At 43.8% G+C, this 17,815-nt stretch overlaps 3 protein-coding genes across 3 annotated transcripts; all 3 read right to left on the bottom strand.

Moving 5' to 3' along the window:
• Positions 1-504: 504 nt before the first annotated feature.
• Positions 505-915, bottom strand: LOC144609190 (histone H3). Its single transcript, XM_078427610.1, has one exon. It carries the CDS (start codon positions 913-915, stop codon positions 505-507), a length of 411 nt encoding a protein of 136 aa, XP_078283736.1.
• An 808-nt stretch (positions 916-1,723) lies between these two features.
• Positions 1,724-2,035, bottom strand: LOC144609198 (histone H4). Its single transcript, XM_078427616.1, has one exon. The coding sequence runs from the start codon at positions 2,033-2,035 to the stop codon at positions 1,724-1,726; it is 312 nt and encodes a 103-aa protein (XP_078283742.1).
• A 736-nt stretch (positions 2,036-2,771) lies between these two features.
• On the bottom strand, positions 2,772-3,523 carry LOC144609187 (uncharacterized). The gene has a single exon (XM_078427606.1). It carries the CDS (start codon positions 3,521-3,523, stop codon positions 2,792-2,794), a length of 732 nt encoding a protein of 243 aa, XP_078283732.1. The 3' UTR covers positions 2,772-2,791.
• Positions 3,524-17,815: the final 14,292 nt, after the last annotated feature.

Raw genomic sequence — 17,815 nt, forward strand, 5'->3', positions numbered from 1 at the left:
TTGCAGCAAAGTGGTGTCGAAATATCAGCACAACCCTTTCAGCGAGACCGTGCGTGGCACTGAACAGAGCCGTTATGATTTCCGTTAGCTGCGTTAGCGCTGTGTGGAACTTTACTTTGTAGATGTAGATGCAGTAACTCAGTGACTGTGGAAGGGCTGATCAGCGACTGAGGTCCGCGCGGGGAAAGTGCGTAATAAAGGTGTTTGTTGTCCTTGAACCCAGAGCGCGAGAAAATGGGGCGCAGCGCGAACAGGGGCTGGTCTGTGCGCGGCGTGTACACAGCATTATGAGCAGCTTTGGCGTTTACATCGTAACCAGTTACACTTGAATCACTGGAGTCAGACTCCGCTCAGCAGCAGTCTGTGGCATAAATTCAGTTAAAAACAGCGCGGAAAGAACAGAACATTAATGTAACAGGACATTAAGACAAAGGCGCAGCACTTTCTTCTGCCGGGTTAGTGGCTCTTAAAAGAGCCCTTTGTTGTCCTTGGTGGAGGTGGGGTTCAGGCGCGCTCCCCGCGGATGCGGCGGGCCAGCTGGATGTCTTTGGGCATGATGGTGACTCGCTTGGCGTGGATGGCGCACAGGTTGGTGTCCTCAAAGAGCCCCACCAGGTAAGCCTCGCTGGCCTCCTGCAGGGCCATGACGGCCGAGCTCTGGAAGCGCAGGTCTGTCTTGAAGTCCTGAGCGATCTCCCGCACCAGGCGCTGGAAGGGCAGTTTGCGGATGAGCAGCTCGGTGGATTTCTGGTAGCGCCGGATTTCCCTCAGAGCCACGGTGCCGGGCCTGTAGCGATGAGGCTTCTTCACTCCGCCCGTGGCTGGAGCGCTCTTCCGCGCCGCTTTGGTCGCTAGCTGTTTGCGAGGAGCTTTTCCTCCGGTCGATTTGCGCGCTGTCTGCTTGGTCCGGGCCATTCTCCTTCAACAGTCGGAACACAACGTGAAATACAGGCACTGGAATGACGGAGCCGTCTCTGGGACCGGCTTTTAAAGCATTGGTGAAGCGCCGGCCCACAGCCTCTGAATGGCTGGAGCAGAGATGTCACTCACGGTGTCCCATGCCTGCGACTGGCTGCAGGTCTGTTAGCAGGCGGCGGTTTCAGACGGTCTGAGGTCGGTGGGAGGGGGGGGGGGGGGGGGACAGAGATTTGTGACCGGCGGGTGGGGTGGGGGAAGCTCAGCCAACCAGACAGCACGGCCTGCAGAATCATTGGTTGCGGGTGAAATTTCAAATTGCCGCCAATTTCACAGCAGTCGGGAACCGAGGGCAGTATTTTATTGATATTTCTGAATGAATCCAGTTTTTGTCAACTTATCACCAAATCCACTGTTAAATCCACTTTAACTTCTCGCTTAAATCATGGACTGAATACGCGGCGCGGATTTCCAGACCGGATCCCGGTGCAGACGGAATTCAGCTCTGCTCGTGACTGGAAATAAGTGACGGTTACCCAGAGAACGGTTTCGAATCGACCCTCCTGTTGCTGCAATAATCATGAGGTATAAAGGTAAAAGTGAAACTGACATCGCCTTGTGTGTGGTCATTTCTAATGACCGCGGTGATCAAGCCAAACACTCTTGTGTTCAGTGGTCGAATAACTCGTTTCATAAAGCACATTACAATCTGCATCTACTCTCACTCCCGAGTCATTGCTCTCTCTGTGAGGCTGTGGGCGGCTCTTAGAAGAGCCTTTGTTTTGAGTTCGAATAAAGGGGTAGTTATTTAGCCGCCGAACCCGTAGAGAGTGCGGCCCTGGCGTTTCAGAGCGTACACCACATCCATGGCAGTGACTGTCTTGCGCTTGGCGTGCTCGGTGTAGGTGACCGCGTCCCTGATCACATTCTCCAGGAAAACCTTCAGCACCCCGCGGGTCTCCTCGTAGATCAGACCCGAGATCCGCTTGACCCCGCCACGCCGAGCCAGGCGGCGGATGGCTGGCTTGGTGATGCCCTGGATGTTATCGCGAAGGACTTTTCGGTGCCGCTTTGCTCCGCCTTTGCCCAGACCTTTGCCTCCTTTCCCTCGGCCAGACATGATGCTGCTTCACTCGAGTCGCTGCTCAATGATAAACTGACTGCTGTTGTCTCCTTTTATACACAGCGCCCCGACCTGCCCGAGATATGCAGAGAGAGAAAGAGAGGCGGAGAGAGGAGGAGACAACGTGACAGACAGCACCCTCTCATATTCCAGCTCCACGCCCCAGATTCCTGAAACCAATTTCAAACGGTTAGTCGCCAATCGATCCGAAAATTAGCGCTCCGGACAAACTGTCAGAGACAGGCATTCCGCGGTAAGTCAGTCAGTGGTATTATCGCTGTGTCAAATTAATTTGTCTCCTTCCAGTTCATTCTCGGAGTCCGTTCCCTCTGCCCATATCGCCCACCCCACGCGGTTCAGCAGTTTACAGTCGCTTTAAAGGATGATTTGGGAAACATACCTAGTTGGTGCTTGGGCTGAGACGGGGATTCTGTCAGTGTTACCGTCTCACTGACAATGAAAGGCTTTAAATTCAGCTTGAAGCCAAACGTATGCCCAGTCCGAGTGATGCTGAGCCCGGTCACACCATTTAGTTGTATTCCAGACACTGGATACCGGGGGGAGGGATGGGGGATGCAGCGAATGTCAGCGAGTTACGAGGGACCCCCGGTAATTTAAATGATTTCCCCCGCTGGCACTGAGCTTGTCCCGGGACAGGGATCACTTGGGTCTGGATCAGCTCTTTCCTGAGAAATGTGAGTGGCTCTGAGAAGAGCCGTTGGGTTCAGGTCTTTACAATGTGCGCTTTTTAATTCACTTTTTGGTCACTGCCCTCTTGGGTTTAGCCGATTTCGGCTTCACCGGGCGTTTTACCGCCTTCTTTGCTGCCTTTTTCACTTCGACCTTTTTGGGTGTTATCGGCGATGCCTTCTTGGGCGATACTTTCTTCGCCGCCGTTTTTTTAGCCGCTGGTTTCTTGGCGGGAGATTTCTTCACCGTTGGTTTCTTGGTGGTAGTTTTTGCCAATGATTTCTTGATCGGGGTTTTCTTGGCCGTCGGTTTCTTGCTCTTGGATGTCTTGGCTGCTGGAACCTTCGCTTTCTTTATCGGTTTCACGGCGGCTTCTCCCTTACCGGTCTTGAAGGAGCCCTTGTTCTGAACCAGGACACCGTTTGCTACTCTCTTCCTGATGCACAACAGGATCAGGCGGCGGGACTTCATCAGATCGACGCCTTCGGCCCCCAGACCCTTCTTTATCGCAACTAAAGACAGCCCATGGCGATCGTGGCAATCCGCAACAAGCTTGTCGATCCGGCCGCCCAGATTGGGACCGGCTGCTTTGCTCCGGGCGGCCTCCTTCTTCTTCTTGGGGGCCTTGGTTTTAGCGGCGGGGACGGCTTGAGGAGCCGCTTCGGCGGCTGCGGTCTCGGTCATGTCGGCGACTCTGCACAAGCTCTCTCTGACACTCAGGACTGAGTGAGAAATGAATCGAGTGGCGGCGGCAGAGAGCAATTTAAAGGCAGCGAGCGGACGGGGCGGAGACATCCTGCTGTCAGCTGCCGGCCCCTCCGCCTCGTTGTGTTTCTCTGTCTTCAAAAACCCTCTAATTCCAATAAAAATCGGACACCTCGGAGACACAGACTGACCTCGGTACATCTCTGAGACCGGAATGTTTATTGTAGATTAAGTCCGATACGAATTAAAGGCAGCGCTTTCCATTTAAACCCGTTTCACTGATGCACTGAGCGCGTTCTCTGTCACGATCGCTGACATGATCTCTGCTTTTCGGCAGAAATATCGAAACCAACGTAAACTTTGCGGTTAATTCCCACTTCAGGACTGAGCTGGGAAGTAGGGCGATCCCGTGCCACTGATATCTTTACATTTTTCACCAGAGGGACTGGGAAATCCGGCGAAATGTTCGGACACACAAACACAGTGGCATCAATCTGAGTCGCCCGCCCCTTTAACACAGTCTCTGACACAATGTTCACATCTACACATTCACAGCTCGGACAGTTGGCCCGTTGCACAGTTCCCAGGATGGGATTACCTCTCCGCTCCACCCGTGCTGTGGATTCTCGGGGGTTGCGTGTAGTTTCCCAGCTCAGTAACTGTTAAACTCGCTGACGCCGCCGCTCATCAGAGTCTCTGATCCCTGGATTCGGATTCGTCTCGTCTCTTTCTTGCATGAGCGGCCCTGTATTTTTAAACAGTCCAACACCTGACACAGACTCCATTTGTGGTATCAACAGCTCACTGCATGTCTGAAATATGATTTATTTACTTGTTATTTTTTACTGGATAATATTATGGTAAAGGCTCCCCACTAACTCTTCAGTCACTTGCTCTTCCTGATTTCCCAATAGGAGGCCCAGTATCGCCTGCTCTGGAGAGAAGGAATGGGTGACGTTTCGTATTGAGAAATATCTATCTCCGATTTAATCCTGCAGTTCTTTCCGATACATTTTCCTGTGACAGGTGGTTGTGACTTGCCTGGTGTTTCCTGCTCCCCCCCCCCCCCCCCCCCCCCCTCCACCTTTGTTGGTATGGAATTGGTCTCTTTGTTGTTGTCAGAAGGATACTGCCCTTAATGTGGGGATATTTGGGGAAAAAAATAAAATGCCAGCTCAACAGCAACTTTTTTTATAAATCTGGAATGATGACAAGATGCCCCAGAGACTTGTCTGCCCTCAGCTCCAAAGCTGTCTAGGTAACAATTTTGATTGCAATTTTTCAGGGATTCCCCTTACTTCCAGTTCCTGATTTACAGCCCTTTCTGCGAGGTTCATTGTATCCTCTGTAGTGACTCTGACAGACTTATGGGATTGTGCAGTACAGAGACAGCCCATGTGGCCCTCCATACTGACGAACAAGTGCCCCCCTGTACCAGTCCAGTTTATCAGCACTTGCTCCATAACCTTCTACACTGCAACGCTTCAAGTGCTGTTCCAGATACTTGTACACTTGTGTGAGTGTTCTTGCATCCACTACATTCTCAGGCACCTTGTCCTACATTGCAACCACGTTCAGAGTGTAATATAACCCTCTGGCCCCGTCTAATTCTCGCCTTCCTTACCTGGCAGTGATTCCCACTCACTCTGCTGTCAACAATTTACCACCATTGCCCCTCAGACTCATTTTCTCAATAAATTTCCATTTTATTTTATCTCATCAGAAATGCGTACTCTTTACATGATTCTGACTGGCTGCATCTCTCACCTCTTACTTTGCTCTTTATCTCTTTCATTAAATTATCTCTGATCTTTTTCATTGCTTCTGCCTTGGAAACAATTTATTTTGTTCAGGTTTCTGTCTTGAGAAAATAGTTTCTATTTCACTTCCCCAGTTGCACATTTGACACCAAATTGTCTTCGGAAACCGGGAAGCACTGTGAGAGTCATCTTTTTTAACTTCTCCAGTGCTTAACACCATCCGGCCTGCATTGCTAGGCAGCAAACTGACGAAGATGCGGGTGGATGCACCATTGGTGTCCTGGATCACCAACTACCTGACTGGACGACCACAATGTCAGGCAACAGAACTGTGTCTCGGACATGGTAGTGAGCAACACGGGGGGCCCACAGGGGATGGTACTCTCTCCCTTCCTGTTCAACATCTACTGGACTTCAGATATAACTTAGACACCTGCCACCTGCAGAAGTTTTTGCATGACTCTGCAATTGTTGGCTGCATCATTGATGGGAGAGAAGCTGAATGTAGAGGTGTAGTCAAAGACTTTGTTCAGTGGTGCGGGTTGAAATACCTGAGGTTGTACCAAACAGTTGTAGTCAGTGCCACCTCCTTCACTGTTGTGTGCTGGAGCAGCAGGGCAAAGGCCACAGTCACCATCAGAATTCACAAACTCATCTGGCTCCGTCCTGGGAGCGGAAGCGGATTCATAGGAGGTGGTCTTGGAGGGGAGGATGCTACTCAATGACACATTATGTAACAGTTCCACCATGATGCAGTACAGACAGGATATCCCTCTTCCCTGAGGTTATCAAACTGTGCAACTCCTCCCCTTTCTGTCGTGGGGTAGACTGACTACCCTGCCCCCACCCTCAAATCTTTGCACATCCCCAACCCTTTCCACTCGTCACTTTAATTTCATGTTTCATGTATCTAGTGTTTTATGACTGTTGGCAGTAGGGTTGCCAACTGTCCCTTATTAGCCGGGACATCCCGTACTTTGGGCTAAATTGGTTTGTCCCGTATTAAATTGGTTTGTCCGGATGGGGGGGGGGGGGGGAACGGTGATGTAAGCCTGGACGTTGCAGGCCCCGTCTTTGTAGGTCCGGACAGTTTAGGTCCAGACAATCTAGGTTTCCGACATTTTAGCTCCAAACACTCTGGACGTCATCTTGTCCCGCATTTGGGAGTGAGATAGTTGGCATCCCTACCGACGACAGTATTATTTTTTATTTAGACGAGCACTAAATTTTTGGAATCACCTTAAATCTAGTCCCCCAGACACCCTCCAGTTCAAAGCCCTCCAAATCCAAGAGGGGAACCCAGAAAAGAGCTCCCTGTGTCAGTTGGTACTGAGACTAACTACCCCAACTCAGTTAAACCTTGACCAGTCTCAGATCAACACTGCTTTCCAATCACCAGTTAGAGTGAACCAAATTATTAAACAATGCAAAGAAATCTATTTGGAACATTGGGATAAAGTAACTAAAAGCCAAAGCAGACTAGAGTGCTACCGTGCCCTCAAAAGAGAATATAAATTGGCAGACTATCTCTCAACTGTTAGAGACATAAAGCAGAGACAGACCCTCACCAAGTACAGGTTAAGTGACCATCATTTGGCAGTTGAAAAAGGAAGACAGAAGAGATCTTGGCAACCAAGAGAAAATAGAATATGCGGTCACTGCTTGACAGATGTGTTTGAAACAGAGGTGCATTTTCTCTTAAAATGTAAAAAAATCGATAAAATAAGAAAAATATATTTTGAAAAACTCAGTCTGGCGACCCCAGATTTTAAAGAACTAGACGATATATCAAAACTAAGAATAATCCTTGGCGAAGGAAATACGGCACACAATACGTAACAGCATGCCACAACCTGAGGGACAGTGAATGACCAACATGTACACATACACTCATACATAAATTGACTCTAAGGAAATTAATATCGACCTGCTAAACGTGCTACCTTGCTGTACTGTTTACAACTGCAAGAACCAGTAGCAATCGATAAAAGACTATAAATGTATTGTGTGAATAAATATATATATATATATATATATATGTACAGGGGCATATCGACCCATGCATCGTATACTTGTTTTTATATTCATGCATTTTAAATATGTATGCTATGTTCTATACTTTAGCAATATAATGATGTATCTTATCATGCCAATAAAGTATTTTAAATTGAAAAATTGAATTTAATTATTTTTACAATTATTAAAATAATTCAGTTTCTGTCAACTCAATATCAAATATCATGTACCTTGTGTTTTATGACTGTTGGCAGATCAGTTTCCCTCCTGGGAAAAGTGGCTGCCCGCAGCGGCTCCTCTGATTGACAGCTCACTCTTCCCCTCCCCCCGGGTTGCGGCCGCCCCTGTCACATGATGCGGGAAAACGTCGGCGATCCATTTGCGCGATGACGTCACAGACACCGTTAGGCGTCATCTGACGTCGTTCCCCTGGCAACCGACTGGTCCGCGGGGCGGCGGCGAGGCCCACGGAGGGGGAGGGGCCTGGGCCCGGGGGTGGAGCCTGAGGTAAAGGACTGGACTGAAGTGGGGTCGGTCTGTACTTGCTGGAGTTGAGAAGAATGAGAGGTGATCTCACGGATGCTCTTGTGGTTTGCAGACTGGTTTGGAGAGATGGAGAAAGCGGCGATTGTATCAGACGAGCTGGTCCTTGCTCTCTGCCATTCCCGTGTGGATCTGGGGCCTGACTGGTGGAGTCTTGTGGGCCTGACTGCTCCTCCACTGTGGACATCGGGGTCTTCCCTTCCTGCCTGCCGGGCAGTGAACAGTGAGTGTGTTAGTGTCTTACTCCCTGCCTCAGTTTCAGCATTCTCATCCTAGTGTACCAATCCCTCCTTGGTCCTCACACCCTCACTCAGTCTGTCACCTCCTCCACTCCTGTGACCCTCTGAAATCTTTGTTCTCCTCTATCTGTGGCCCCCTTTATTTGCTCACATTCTTTGGCTTCACAAATTGGAGGCCTCAGTGTCACAAAAAGCTGGAGTAACTCAACGGGACCGTCAGCGTCTCTGGAGAGAATGAATGGGTGACTTTCGGACCGAGACCCTTCAGTTGGGAAAAAGGGAAATGAGAGATCTAGAGTATGATGTAGAAACATAAAGAACAATGGATGAAAGATATGCAAAAAAGTAACAATGATAAAGGAAACAGGCCATTGTTAGCTGTTTGTTGGGTGAAAACGAGAAGCTGGTGCGGCTTGGGTGAGGGAGGGATAGAGAGAGAGGGAATGCCGGGGTTAGTTGAAATTAGCGAAATCAATATACCTTTGGGCTGTAAGCTGCTCAAGCGAAATATGAGATGTTATTCCTCCAATTTGTGTTTGGCCTCACTCTGACAATGGAGGGGACCTAGGACAGAAAGGTCAGTGTCGGAAAGGGAAGGAGAATTAAAGTGTTTAGCAACCGAGAGATCGGGTAGGTTCAGGTGGACGGAACAAAGGTGTTCAGCGAAACGATCGCACAGTCTGCATTTGGTCTCGCCGATGTATATGAGTCCGCATCTTGAACAAGATGAATTTGGAAGAGGTGCAATTGATCTTCTACCTAACCTGAAAGGACTTTTGGGATCCCTGGACATAGTCGAGGAAGGAGGTTTTGGGACAGGTGTCGCATCTCCTGTGGTTGCAGAGAAGGTACCTGGGGAGCGGGTGGTTTGGGTGGGAGGAGATGAGTTAACCAGGGAGTTGCGGAGAGAACGGTTTCTGCGGAAGGTGGAAAGGGGTGGAAATGGGAAGATGTGAGTAGTGTTAGGATCCCGTTGGAAATGGCGAAAATGTAGGAGCATTATTTGTTGTATGTGATAATAGACAAAAGCTGCAGGAGTAGGCCATTCAGCCCTTCGAGCCAACACCGCCATTCAATGTGATCATGGCTGATCATGCAAATCAGTACCCCGTTCTTGCCGTCCCCCCATACCCCCTGACTCCGCTATCATTAAGAGCTCTATCTAACTCTCTCTTGAAAGCATCCATAGAATTGGCCTCCACTGCCTTCTGAGGCAGAGAATTCCACAGATTTACAACTATGAGTGAAAAGGTTTTTCCTCATCTCCATTCTAAATGGCTTACCCCTTATTCTAAAACAGTGGCCCCTAATTCTGGACTCCCCCAACATTGGGAACATGTATCCTGCCTTAATAATTTTATATGTTTCAATAAGACCTTCATCCTTCTAAATTCCAGTGTATACAAGTCCAGTCGCTCCAGTCTTTCAACATACGACAGTTCCGCCATTCGGGGAATTAACTTCGTGAACCTCTGCTGCACCCCCTCAATAGCAAGAATGTCCTTCCTCAAATTTGGAGACCAAACCTGCACACAGTACTCCAGGTGTGGTCTCACTAAGGCCCTGTACAACTGCAGGAGGACCTCTTTTCTTCTATACTCAACTCCTTTTGTTATGAAGGCCAACATTCCATTGGCTTTCTTCACTGCCTGCTGTACCTGCATGCTTCCTTTCAGGTGACTGATGCTCGTAAGTCTTCTCTACACCCTTTCCAGCTTGACATCTTTTCTCTAACACGGTGCCCAGAACTGAACACAATACTCTAAATACGGCCTCACCAACGTCTTATACAACTGCAACATGACCTCACAAATTCTACAGTCTGAAGAAGGGTCTCGACCGAAGCGTCATCCGTTCCTTCTTTCCCGAGATATTGCCAAACCCCCTGAATTACTCCAACATTTTGTGTCTACGTTCTATACTCAATACTCTGGCTGATGAAGGCCTATGTTCCAAAAGCTTTTTGACCACCTGATCTACCTGCGACTTCACCTTCAAGGAACGATGCACCTGCACGACTAGATCCCCATTCTCAATCTGATCATTCTATCCCGAGCCTCCTCCATTGACAGAGTGAGGCCCAGCGCAAATTGAAGGAACAGCACCTCATATTTCACATGAGTAGTTGACACCCCAGCAGGATGAACATTGACTTCTCTAACTTCTGATAGTCCCTGCTTTCCCTCTTTATCCCCTCCCCCTTTCCAGTTCTCCCACTAGTCTTCCTGACCACATTCTATCTTTGTCCCACCCCCTGTCCTGAAATCAGTCTGAAGAAGGGTCTCGACCAGAAAAACGTCACCCATTCCCAGACCTCCCAACCCTTCCGGATTTGGTGGAAAGATTCCGCTTTCTTATTTCATTTCCGCCACTGCGAATTCACCTCACATTGTTCCGCAAAACCCATACCTCGCCGCTCATCCTGCCTCTCGCCCCGCCTCACGCCGCTGGCCTCGCCTCACCTCACCTCGTTGCTGGCCTCGCCTTGACTTGCCGCTGGCCTCGCCTCGTCGCTGGCCTCGCTGCATAGCGCGAGGCCCGTTGATGTTGAGAGGGGATGGGGTGCAGGGGAGGGGGGAGTGGGGGTCGGGGGAGGGGTAGTGAAGGTGAGGGAAAAGATGGGGTAGGGAGGGCGGGAAAGGGGGTGAGTAGGGTGGAGGCGGGAGTGGGGGGTTGGACGGGAGGCGGGGGAAAGGGGGAGTATGGGGGAGTTGGGGTACAGTGGGAGTGGGGGGAGTGGATGGGGGAGGGTAGTGTGGGTGGTGGAGAGGGTAGCGGGGGGTGGGGGGACCATGGACTGTTGTGATATGCTGTTGAAGACCACTGGAGCAAGTATGTGTTCAATGAAATTAGGTATGTGCAGTTTTAAATGAAACTCTTTCTTCATAACTTAGTCATACATTTTATTTTTTATTTTATTTTTTTTTAATTTTTGAAAAGCATATGTACAAATAGAAATAAAAGACACATTTGTTACAGAGTTCTTACATAGCTTCAATTTTTAAATTTTTAAAGAGAGAAAATAAAAAATAAAGAAGGAAAAAAACCCCCAAAAAAACTATAAACTATTGGGATGAGAGAATAAGAGGATTAAAAAAAAGATATAACTATAAAAATTAAAGGGAGTAGATCCGGGAGACAATAACCACAGTTGTACATCCAACTCTTAACTCAAGTTTCAACTTGATTGTGGGGGTTATTGGTTTTTTCCAAAATTTATGTATTAATTTTTTCGCAGTTATTAGACTGTAATGAAGAAAATGTACCTGACTTGTTGTAAAGTTTGTAGTATGTTCTGATAATCCTAATATAATTAATTTTGGATCCATATCCAATTGCTTGTTGATAACTTTAGAAACTATTTTAAAAATCTCCAACCAGAAGTTTTGCATTTTTATACAAGTTACGAAAATATGAGTTAAATTAGCTTCTTGAAATTGACATTGATCACAAATAGGAGAGATACTAGGAAAAATCCTATTTAATTTCGTCTTCGAATAATGTAATCTATGTATTATTTTAAATTGTATTAAGGAATGTCTAGTATTTAATGAACATTGGTGTATATGTTGTAAACTTTCATCCCATATATCTTGCATTATGAGTTGATTCAATTTGTCCTCCCATGCTCGTCTATAAGATTCTGATTACGGAATGTCAGTGTCTAGGAAAGTATTATAAATAAAGGATATTAATTTATTTGAATTATAATGTCGATTCAGGCATACATCGTGTTTCTGGACCTCTAAACTTATATTCTTGCATGTGTAATTTTACATAATCTCTAAGTTGTAAATATCTAAAATAATTATTAACATGTAATCCGTACTTCTGCTGTAAATCCTGAAAAGAAAGAAAAGTTCCCTTATGATAAAGATCTCCCACCCTTTTAATTCCATAACTTTTCCATTGAGCAAATCCTCTATCTAAGACAGACGGTTTAAAAGAAGGGTTATTCGCAAAAGGAAGGAAAACAGATAATTTACTCAATTTTAACGTAAGATTTAATTGTTTCCAGGTACGGATAACACTGTGTATAATGGGATTACCTCCATATGTTTTTTTATTTAAATTTATTGGAGCTAAGAGGATCGCACCAATATCAAATGGTAAACAATCCTCTTTCTCCATCTTTAACCAATCCGGTTGTTGATCAGAATCATCCAACCAGCAGGTTATATTTTTAATATTAACCGCCCAATAATAAAATAAGAAGTTAGGTCAGGCAATTCCTCCATTAGTTTTAGACTTACATAGATGTCTTTTATTTATTCTATGAGTCTTGTAGTCCCAAATAAAATTAGTAACAATTGAATCAATTTTTAAAAAAAACTTTTTTGGAAGATAAGTATAGTAGCTGTGGGAGAAAGATCATCTTTATAGCATTACTACGACCAACTAATGATATAGGAAGTGTTTTCCAAAATTGGATATTTCTGTGTAATTTAGTGAGTAAAGGGGGAAAATTTAATTTAAATAAAGAAGTATATTTCCTAGTCACGTAAATTCCAAGATATTTAAACTTTTCATAGGCAATTTTAAAAGGAAATTGTTGAAGTATGGCCGGATTATGCTCCATTATTGGCATAATTTCACTTTTGTACCAGTTAATTCTATAACCTGAAAATGAACCAAATTGAGTTATGAGATTTAATAAATTTGGAATGCTAATTTCTGGCTTTGTAATGTATATTAATACATCATCCGCATATAAAGAAATTTTATTGGTTGTATGTTTAGTGTTATAGTCGTGAATATCTGAATTTGATCTAATACTCTCAGCAAGTGGTTCTATAATAAGGGCAAATAGAAGCGGGGATAGTGGACATCCTTGTCTACAACCCCTAGATAAATGAAATTTGGATGACAGCATTTGATTAGTTAATATTCTAGTTGTTGGGGATGTATATAAAAGTTTCACCCATGAACAAAAATTTTCACCTAATTGAAATTTTTCCATCACTGAGAAAAGATAGGGCCATTCTACTTGATCAAATGCTTTTTCAGCATCTAGCGAGATGATTGCTAAATCTTCGTTTAATAGTCTATTTGAATATATTATATTGAACAAGCGTCTCAAATTGAAAAATGAATATCGTTTGGCTATAAAGCCTGATTGATCGGGGTGTATCAATTTATCTATAACTAGACTTAATCTATGAGCTAAGATTTTCGCTAATATCTTCTGATCAGTATTTAAAAGAGCTATCGCTCTATACGAACCAGGGTCTTCAGAATCCTTATCTTTTTTAGGAATGAGGATTATTGTTGATTCAGTCAGAGTTTGCGGTAATCTCTGTTGTTTAAAGGCGTGACTATATACAGTTTGCAAACGTGGAGAGATCAAATCACTAAATTTTTTATAAAATTCATTATTTAAGCCATCAGGGCCAGGAGTCTTCCCATTTTTCATGGATTTAATGGTCTCTTCAACGTCTTTCATAGTTATTTCTGCGCCCAGTGAATTTCTATCACTCACATTCAAACCAGGAAGGTTACATTCCTGCAAAAAGTTTTGCATCTGCGCAGAGCTATCTGTTATTTTTGCTGAATATAATGACTGATAAAATTTCAAAAATCTCTGATTAATATCCTTAGGTAATTTAAGCAAATCTCCGTTTTCTGATCTAATTTTATGAATTGTAGAATCATCTTCTAATTTACGGAGTTGACGTGCTAGCAATTTCTGTGGTTTATCTCCAAATTCAAAATGTTTTTGTTTAGTATATTGAAAAAGCCTTAAAATATGAGCTGAGAGAATATAATTTAACTTATATTTGAGAGCTGCAATTTTATTATGTATTTCAATAGAGGGAGCGATGGCATTTGTTATGTCTAACTGTTTTATCTGACTTTCTGGGTCATGTTGTTCAGCCCGCTTCTTCTTGTTTTGAGACGCTTGAAAGGCAATAATACATCCTCTCACAAACGCTTTAAATGTTTCCCAAAGCAGGGACGCAGGTGTTTCAGGGAGGTCATTTGCGTAAAAAAAAGTTTCAAATTGCGATTTAAGATAGTCATAACATGCTTTTTCATTTAAGATTTGAGGATTAAATCTCCAATTAGTCTGTTTCCCCGTTACTCCTTGGAGTTCTACCCTAAATGTTAAAGGGGCATGATCGGATATAATAATATTATGATATTTTGAATTATACGTATAAGGAATAAGTTTGGAGTCTACCAAGAAATAGTCAATTCTTGAGTAAGTTTTATGCACTGGTGAATAAAATGAATACTCTCGGCCTGAAGGGTTTTCAATTCTCCAAACATCTTTTATATTTGCACTATTTATATAAGAGTTTAATAATTCAAACGACTTGGATTTTGTTTTCCTTTGAGTTGACGATCTATCCAAATAAGGATCTAATGTACAATTTAAATCTCCTCCAATTATCAAGTTATATTGTCCCAATTCTGGAATGGTATTAAATATATATTTTTTAAATAACGGATTATCAAAATTTGGTGCATAGACATTCACCAATATCAATTTTGTAGAATATAGTTCTCCCACTAATATAACATATCTACCTTCAGTGTCGACTATAGAGGAAGTATGTATAAATGGTATACCCTTACGAATTAAAATGGCAACACCTCTTCATTTAAAGGGAAACGATGAGTGAAATAATTTATCAATCCATTTGCCTTTCAGTCTATTATGTGCTACATTTTTGAGATGAGTTTCCTGAAGGAACATTATATCTGCATCAATAGATTTTAAATGTGAAAGTACTTTACCTCTTTTAATTGGTTCATTAATACCCTTGACATTCCAACTACAGTTGCTGCTTTACAGCGAATGCAGCGCCGGAGACTCAGGTTCGATCCTGACTACGGGTGCTGCACTGTAAGGAGTTTGTACGTTCTCCCCGTGACCTGCGTGGGTTTTCTCCGAGATCTTCGGTTTCCTCCCACACTCCAAAGACGTACAGGTATGTAGGTTAATTGGCTGGGTAAATGTAAAAATTGTCCCTAGTGGGTGTAGGATAGTGTTAATGTACGGGGATCGCTGGGCGACACGGACTTGGAGGGCCGAAAAGGCCTGTTTCCGGCTGTATAGATATGATATGATACCCCCTGTTTTCCTAATAGAATCTTGCATCTTAACCGATAAATAGTCTATAATAAAGCAAATGGCCTGGCACCCGAACTACAACATTTTTCTTGAATGAAGGGTGGATGATCTTTTGTACTAGGTAGAATGTCTCCCGGAAATATCTCCCAAAGGTATATAAAATCTGAAAAATTACATAATAATAAAAATTGAATCTAAAAAAAAAATCGATATATAAAAGGTTAAAAGAGTGCAAGAAAAAAGAAGAAACAACTAAAACTACAACTACAATTAGTGCAGTTAGTGTTAGCCACCCTAAGGTGGCAAAAAATCTAAGGACTTCCGTGGGATGTAAAAAAAATAATACTAGCTCCGTTTTTTAACGAAGTTGTTTTTTTTGTGTTTTTTTTTATAAAAGAGAGATAAACGGGGCAGGCCCGAAACTAATTAGTCTATAATAAATCGATTTTTCTGTCTAAGGTATATTAATTAAGTGTTCAAAGTAAAGTTTACATAAATCAAATATTACTTATACTTCTTATTAGTAATGATTAATAAAAATATATATATATATGTTTTTTGATTAATAGTAATTAGTTACGGTTAATATTCGTATAGTATATACACTAAGCTTAAATCTTTAGGTTTTAATATTTTAAAGTCCAATCAGATGTCTGCCAATTAATAAAGCCGTGAAGTCATATTCAACCCTTCAGCGACCTTTCGATCTCCCGAGCAAATTCCAGTGCTTTATTGTGGTCAGTAAAAAAGGATTCGGTTTGATTGTAGGTAACTCGAAGTTTTGCTGGATACAACATACCAAATCTGAGCGCTGGGATCTTCCTAAGAATAGATCTTGACTCATTAAACAGTGCTCTTTTCTTGACCACCTCAGCAGGGTAATCTCTGAAGATGCGAATCTCATCGCCTTGAAATGATAAAGCTCTGTTACTAGCAATTCTCGACAGCATATCTTCTAAAACGTGAGCATTATGCACCCTCAGAATCAAATGCCTTGGAGGGGCGTTAGCACCTGGCCGTGCTCTCAGTGCTCTGTGGGCTCGATCCAGCAAGGGCTTTGAATCCATTTTCAAAACTTCTTGTAACAGCTCAGCAGTAAAGTCACAAAGGTTTTTATCTTTTTCTTTACCTTCTTTAACTCCAAGAATTCTTAAATTTTGTCGTTTAGAATGACCTTCTAGGTCAGTACATTTTTCAGTTAATTTCATCAATAAATCAGAAAATCGCTGAGTCTCCGTCAATACTGCTTTTGTTGTTTCAGCATTCGTCTCGGCTAAAGTTTCCAACTCACATATAGCCTCATCATGTTGTTCTATTGACGCAGTGATGTGGTTCACCTTACCGGAAAAATCAGAGTCCAACTTTTGTAGCTTGGAGGTTACTTCCTCCATGTGTTCATTCATAAATACACACATTTCAGCCTTTGATTTAGCCAACTGATCCTTAATAATAGATAGTATTTCCCCCTTCATTCCTTTAAGCGATACTAATTCAGCTTTCATCTCTTGGAGTTCAACTGTCATATTTGTCACTTGAGACTTCATACCTGAAAGCTCCTCTTGGAGTCCAACTGTCATATTTGTCACTTGAGACTTCATACCTGAAAGCTCCTCTTGGAGTCCAACTGTCATATTTGTTACTTGAGACTTCATACCTGAAAGCTCCTCACCAACAACGCTACGAAATTCTTCCAAACCAATTTTTTTAGGCTGTGGATTCCGGACTCGTTTGGAAGTTTCTTCCTGAGTCGATGCTGAGGCTTCCATCTGTCTTGGTTCTTCTTCTTCCACGGGTCTTGTTCTACCTGTTCCTTTTTTAACGGTTTTTAACGGGGGGGTGCGACTTGTCGACATTTACTATTAAAAGTCGCGATCTGATGACGTCACCCACCATTCATTGAAAATTGCCGGTAAGTTGCAACGGGCCCGTCCCGTTCCTCTCTTCTTAGATCGAAATGTTCACGGAGCTAGTTGGCGTGCGACTTACTCAGTCCATAACGCCACCGGAAGTCCCAACTTAGTCATACATTTTGTGTAGCAAAACAGAGATAACAAAACAAATCAATTTTTTCTTTGTGTTGTGAAAAATATTTCTGTTCAATAATCTTTCTATAAATAGCAGAATTTACTCATCGAAGGTATTTATTCACAAAATGCTGGAGTAACTCAGCAGGTCAGGCAGCATCTCGGGAGAGAAGGAATGGGCGACGTTTCGGGTCGAGACCCTTCTTCAGACTGAATATACTCATGACAGGTCTGACATTGTACATGTAGTACAAGAACTACAGACTGTTGGAAATAATAGTAGTTTTCCACACATGAATGTAGCGCATCGCGTACGCGCATTTGGCGTGCATACCATTTGTTTGCTGAAAAGTTGCATTACGCGCCATATTATGAATTTTGGTGTAAAATGCTGAATTTTGAACATCAAAATTCTGAATTGGTAAAATCAAGTGTTGGGAGGTCTGCTTTCCTTCTCTCCAAAGATGCTGCCTAACCCGTTGAGATATTCCAGCATTTTGTGTCTACCTTCGATTTATACCAGCATCTCCAGTTTCTTTCCTACAAAGATTAGCCTCCGTATGTAGGAAGGAACTGCAGATGCTGGTTTAAATCGAAGATAGACACAAAATACTGGAGTAACTCAGCGGGGCAGGCAGCATCACTGGAGAGAAGGAATGGGTCCCATTTATCCCTGATGGGCCGTAGCTTTCTCTGCTTGGTGATTGAATTTGTATTGGGAT

The sequence above is a fragment of the Rhinoraja longicauda genome, chromosome 34 (assembly GCF_053455715.1).
Source record: "Rhinoraja longicauda isolate Sanriku21f chromosome 34, sRhiLon1.1, whole genome shotgun sequence".
NCBI classification, from domain to species: Eukaryota; Metazoa; Chordata; class Chondrichthyes; order Rajiformes; family Arhynchobatidae; genus Rhinoraja; species Rhinoraja longicauda.

Excerpts from the sequence above, each read along its gene's own strand:
- LOC144609187 (XM_078427606.1), bottom strand. The coding sequence starts at position 3,523 with ATGTCTCCGCCCCGTCCGCTCGCTGCCTTTAAATTGCTCTCTGCCGCC.
- LOC144609190 (XM_078427610.1), bottom strand. The coding sequence starts at position 915 with ATGGCCCGGACCAAGCAGACAGCGCGCAAATCGACCGGAGGAAAAGCT.
- LOC144609198 (XM_078427616.1), bottom strand. The coding sequence starts at position 2,035 with ATGTCTGGCCGAGGGAAAGGAGGCAAAGGTCTGGGCAAAGGCGGAGCA.